This window comes from Chinchilla lanigera, unplaced genomic scaffold (genome assembly GCF_000276665.1).
Source record: "Chinchilla lanigera isolate Chin_1 unplaced genomic scaffold, ChiLan1.0 scaffold00018, whole genome shotgun sequence".
Classification (NCBI taxonomy): Eukaryota; Metazoa; Chordata; class Mammalia; order Rodentia; family Chinchillidae; genus Chinchilla; species Chinchilla lanigera.
Window position 1 is genome coordinate 15,245,342 of NW_004955419.1, and position 5,474 is coordinate 15,250,815.

General features: G+C 45.4%; 1 protein-coding gene across 1 annotated transcript in view; it reads left to right on the forward strand.

Moving 5' to 3' along the window:
• The window catches only part of Susd1 (sushi domain containing 1), a 133,652-nt gene that overhangs the window by 91,620 nt on the left and 36,558 nt on the right, over nt 1–5,474 (forward strand). Inside the window, exon 12 of the mRNA XM_013513298.1 lies at nt 354–540. Coding sequence (XP_013368752.1) covers nt 354–540 — 187 coding nt within the window. The remainder of the gene's footprint in view (nt 1–353; nt 541–5,474) is intronic.

Genomic DNA, 5,474 nt, shown 5'->3' on the forward strand with positions numbered 1-5,474 from the left:
GATCCTCCTGCCTCAGCCTCCAGAGTGCTGGGATTACAGGCACCATGCCCGGCTTGCCACCTAGTTTCTGCTTTGGGCAAGTGCACTGCATACATGAAAACGAGAAGTTGCAAGTTGCTGGTATTGGGACCTCAGTGTTTTGGGCATTTTATTGAAAATATATTAGCCTCCTAATATTATTATCACAATATGTATAGTATTACAACTCTGCTATTTATATCTCATTGCATTGTGCTTTTTGAAGAAACTTTATAGGGGGCGAAGGGTGGGGAGAAAACTCATGCAAAGAGGAAAAGTATCAAGGCAATCTCTGCAAGCCAGCAGTTCACCATGTGAGCTTTTGCTTGTTTCAGTTCCGTGTTTGGGGCCAGAGATGGTATCAGAAGGGATATACCCAGGAAATGATATTTAACACTACGACTAGCAGCCAGTCTCCTGAGATGTGTTTGGACCTGCACCCGGGCACCAACTACAATGTTAGCCTCCGGTCTTTGTCTTCAGAACTTCCCGTGGTCATCTCCCTGACAACCCAGATAACAGGTAAATCTCAAGGAACAGCATTTGGATGAGTCAAGTCACTGCAACGCCGACAGGCCTGGTAAAGAGGAGCGCTGTTGCTTTCTATCATTACACCGTGAACTTGGAGAAATAGCCGAGGGAGAACGTGCATTTGGAGCGAGGTGCTAAGGGACTTGCGATTGTGACTGTTATGTTTTATTTCTCAAGAAAATATCTGAAAGAAAAGATTAACACTGACTAAATCTGGGTAGTGTATCCATGACTGTTGGTTTAATTCCTTCTGGATGTTTGAAGCATTTAAAATATTTCAAACTTAAAAATGATTTTCTGTGGCTGTTTCTGAGCCACGTATTTAATGGACATTCTGGTGCAAGTGCCTAATAAGTGACTCATGAAAAAATAGTTGGCAGTTGCACTGTAGACCCCCAGTAAATTTCACTTTCCGCTGATTTTCTCCTTTCTCTTCATATTTGTGAATCCTGTATATTGGTTCAAATCCGTGACTATCCTGTGGATGGCCTTCTTCCTCCTTGAATCACTGAGACATTAGAAGTGAGGACCTCCCACACCTAAATATCCGTTCCTACCTGCGTGCCACATAGTTTTCCTCCTCTCCTACCCCTGCTCCTCTCTCAAGCTGCTATTCCCCGGTCTTGTGCACTGGACCCTCTCCCTTCTGGCCTAACCGTCCCTTCCCCCTGCATAGAATTATTCGTGGCCCTGTGGAGCGTGCTGCAGCACTCCCTGGTTGATGAAAAGAATGAAAGAACCAACACATTTTCTTTGAGCCCATGTTGCCCTTCAGCTACTTTGCCTTCTCTTTACCTCCCTTTATGTTAAAACTCCTTGAAAGAAATGTCTGTCCTGTAGGCTTGGCACCCTTACCTCTGTTTCTCCCGAACTCATTTGGCTGCGGAGGTGTTTTCCTCTCCATTCAACCTCCGCTCAGCTACTGGCATTCACCCAGTGCATTGCTCAAGCCAAAAAAGCAACCCTAATTGATTTTGTCCTACTCCCACATTTCTAATCCATGAACAAGCCCTGTTGGTTCACTGTCTAAAATGTATCCCAAATTCAGCCCCTTATCCATCTGTGCCTTTGCCACTACCAACCTGAGTGAAGCAGCAGCTGCTTTTTTGGGCTCCCGCAGTCGCTTTCTGTTTCCTGCTTTCACCCCTGTCACTGTCCCCTCCTAGACCTCAGTCTTGGTCTTCACCGTAACTGTAAGGAGACTGCTCAGTGGCCAGAAGGCTCTTTTTAAAATGAGTATGCGAGTGCATTAACACCAGCTAGAGCTCTCCTGTGAGCTTCCTTTGAAGCTGGAGTAGAATCCAGATTCCTTGGAAACAGAACATGTCATCTGGCCCCTGCTTGCCTTACTGATTTCATCTCCCCCTGCTCTCCTTTCTCTTTAGGCACCGTGTCTCCTTGGCCTCCTTGCTAGTCCTTAACTGGCCCAACCTTCTCCCTGCACCCAGGCCTTCCTGTTTCCTCTTCATTCTTTCTGGAACACTCTTTCTGCGTGACTTCTGCATAATCATCCACGGATCTACTCAAATGGCACCGCTTTGTCTCAGTCCATTTTCTATTGCTAAACCTGAACATGGAAAGTTGGGTAATTAGTAAGGAATAGAATTTTATTTAGCCTGTGGTTTTGGATATCCAAGAGCATGGTGCTGGCACCTGCTCAGATCTGTGGGAAGCATTTCTGCTTGGTTATGACGTGATGGATGGCATCACGTGGCAGGCACAGCAAGTGTACTGAGAGCCTGCTTTTATTCAAGGCCACTCCCTTGATAATTTACTAATCCATTAATCCACAGATGGATCAGTCCACTCAAGAGGGTCGAGCCCTCAGGACCATGACCCGGTCACCTCCCTAAGTACCCACCTCTCAAGTCTGAGTACTCAGATACTTGTATCATTAACGTATGTCTTTGGGATTAAGTTTCCAGCACGTGAAATTTGGGAGATTCATTCATACTCTTAGGGAGGCCTCCCGTGAGCATCCTTCCCTAAATACCCTGCTTAGATTCCCTCTATCACTCTGATCCACTTGCCTGCTTGAATTCCTTCCTTTTCCTCCTCTCCTACTGTGTCCCCTCCCCTTCTCTCCCCTTCCCTTGTCCCCCGCTTCTTTTTCTTCTGTGCTGGGGATCCAACCCAGGGCTTGTTCATGCCGGACAAGTGCTCCAACACTGAGCTACGACCCCAACCCTTGAGTTTCTTCTTAGATCTTGTTTTCTGCAACATTTGATTAATTGTTTATAGTCTTCCTCCCCTGCTAAAACAGGAGTGCTTTAACTGTAGAGATACTTGTCTGTGTTCCTGTATTAAATTTCCTACCTGTAAGAATTGTATTGACACACAGGGAAGCGAACATTATATCTGTATTGCTCTATCTGTCTGTCTGTAGTGGCTGAAGGATTATTGTGGGGTTAGTATTGGTGTTGAGGAGGTATCTGACTAGCTAATAAAGATTTTACACACACAAAAGGATTCATCACCTTTTGGGTAGGAGAGAGAAGTAGTATTCTATTTGGTCGTTCCTTCCTGTGACAACGTATTAAAACAATAGCTATTCAGTCTCCTACTCTTGGACCTTGCCATATTTGTGTGGGCTGAATTTCTAACTTCAGTGAACATTTCACACTTTTTTGAGTAGGGGGTAAAGCGTTTCATCTTGATGAGATGCTTATTTCTACCTTGTTTTGGAGACTAAATCTGGCCTCACTCGCTGAAGCTCTCTGTGTCTTTGCTCACGGCCACCAGGGGACACTGTTGAGCTGCTCAAGTTCACTGAGACAGAGGTTTATGAGTCTGTGACTCCATGCTTTCTTCCTTTACTCTGCTTTAGAGGATTTGCAGTTTTAAAACACGAATCTTCAGCTTGTCAAGACTTTATTAAAAAGTTAGGAGAACCTCACGTGGTAATGTGAACAACATGTGAGGTTGCCCTAAGATGCGTGTGGCTTTGTTTCAATAAAATCACAGACCTTTTAACTGTAACCAGAAATGTTGGGTTCAGGATTTGGGTTTGGAAAGTAAAGCAGCTCATTTCCCAGAAAAAAAGTGAGTGGAATTTCCCTTAGGCATGTCTTCCGTTAAACTAAATCTCACTGATGGGAACAGGATGAAAACAAACGCTTTAAATATGTTGCTGACCTCAGAGGAGAGCGAAAGTTCTAGGAATGTTGAGGGACAGAAGCAAGTGTGTGAGTGCGAGCAGGCGAGGAGGAGAGTGCAGGGAAGCGGGGCAGGCAGCGGAGCTTCTGGCCCAGCGTTTCCGGCTCCCGAGCGGTAGGCTGCCTCTGGGGGGCATGCTGACTTGGCCAAAGAGTCTCACCTTTCATGCCCCTTAGGAAAGAGTGGAGAACAAATACTTTCATCCCTGAGGTAGACCCCAAAGAACCAGAAGATCTTTCAGTCTGTGGTTATGTTATTTTCTTGATGAGTCTAAAAGCTTATAGGCAAAGTTTTCTTTTCCTGGGGAGAGACAGGAAACCAGAGAGGGAAGCATGATGGTGGGAAATCAAAAACTATGCATTCATAAATGTAAAGGTAAACCAGGCCGCTTATACTGGACCGCATAGTGACCACCTGAGGTTAAGTGTGTATTTCAGGGGGAGAAAAGGGAAGAAAAGATAGAAAGGAAGCCATTCCTACTCGTGTCTATCTTCAGTATCTAGAAACTTTCCATCTCCAGTTATGTTTGTGGTAAGGAAAAGAAGGTACTTTTTCAGATGGTTAGGAAAACAACCGAAGACAGAGGCATGTTCCAAGCATTGCCACACTACCATTTTTAAACATTTATTGATTTAGGGTTTTTTTTTTTTTTTTTTTTTGAGACAGGGTCTTACTGTGCAGTTCAGACTGCCTTGAGCTCACTACATAGCCCAGGCTGGCCTCAAACTCGCAGCATCCTCCTGCCTCAGCCTTCTGACTGCTGGAAGTACAGGTGTGCACAATCACACCTGGTTTATCACATTTTGCCCGAGGCCTGTGCCCCTCTTACCACAGGGTATCGCTGGGAAGGACCTTGCAGGACCAGTTCTCTTGAGTTCTTCTGCTTCTTTACCGTGATTGTCCGCCCACAACTGTCTAAGGATGTGGCACTGCTGTGTCTTCAGTGGGAACCCCGTCCCTTCTGGCTGGTTCCAGGGTACATTATCCTTGGGAGTGCTGTGCCTACACTTGACCTTCACTCTGTGCTCTACTCAGTCTTTTGTGGATATAGGTTTTGTGGTAATCAGGAACCCTAACATTGGGTCAGGCCAGGGGCTGGGGTACGTATGACCTTCCATATGTCCATGGTCCACCTATTTCCCTCATTCCTGGGAATTACCCAACTTCTTTCCATCCCTAAGCCCCCAAGTAAATGGTATCGGGAATGGGTGTCTCCTGCTCCTTTCAGTGTAGCCATCCGAATCCTACTCAGTTCCAAAGAGACACAATGATCTATCCCAGGGGGAAATGGGCTGGATGGGTCATTTTCTTGCACTAACTAAGCTCTCACAAAATATGTATGGGGAAGTTTCCCTAGATAATAAGCCTAAACACCAGAGTTTCTGTGTGCGTGTGTGGGAGGTGCGCATACACGTGTGTATGTGCATGTGTGGAGTAGGAGTAGGGGCAGGGCTGCTGAGCATTATCAATTTTATTCAGCAAATATTTATCAATGACTTATGTACAAAGACCTGTGCAAAATGCTAAAGAGAATACAAAGGTGAAAAGAAAATGATTCCTTCTCCTTGGGAGGTCAAGTATCATAAAAGTACCCTAAATTTATTGACGGGGAAGACCTGTCTAGCCTTGTTATAGCTGATGATTTATGGTGGAAGCTACCATTTCTTTTGTTGCTGTCAGTTTCAATCGATTATGCTGGGGTGGGGATATAGCTCAGTGGCACAAGTGCCTGCCTGGCAAACACAAGGTCCTGAGTTTGATTCCTGGTA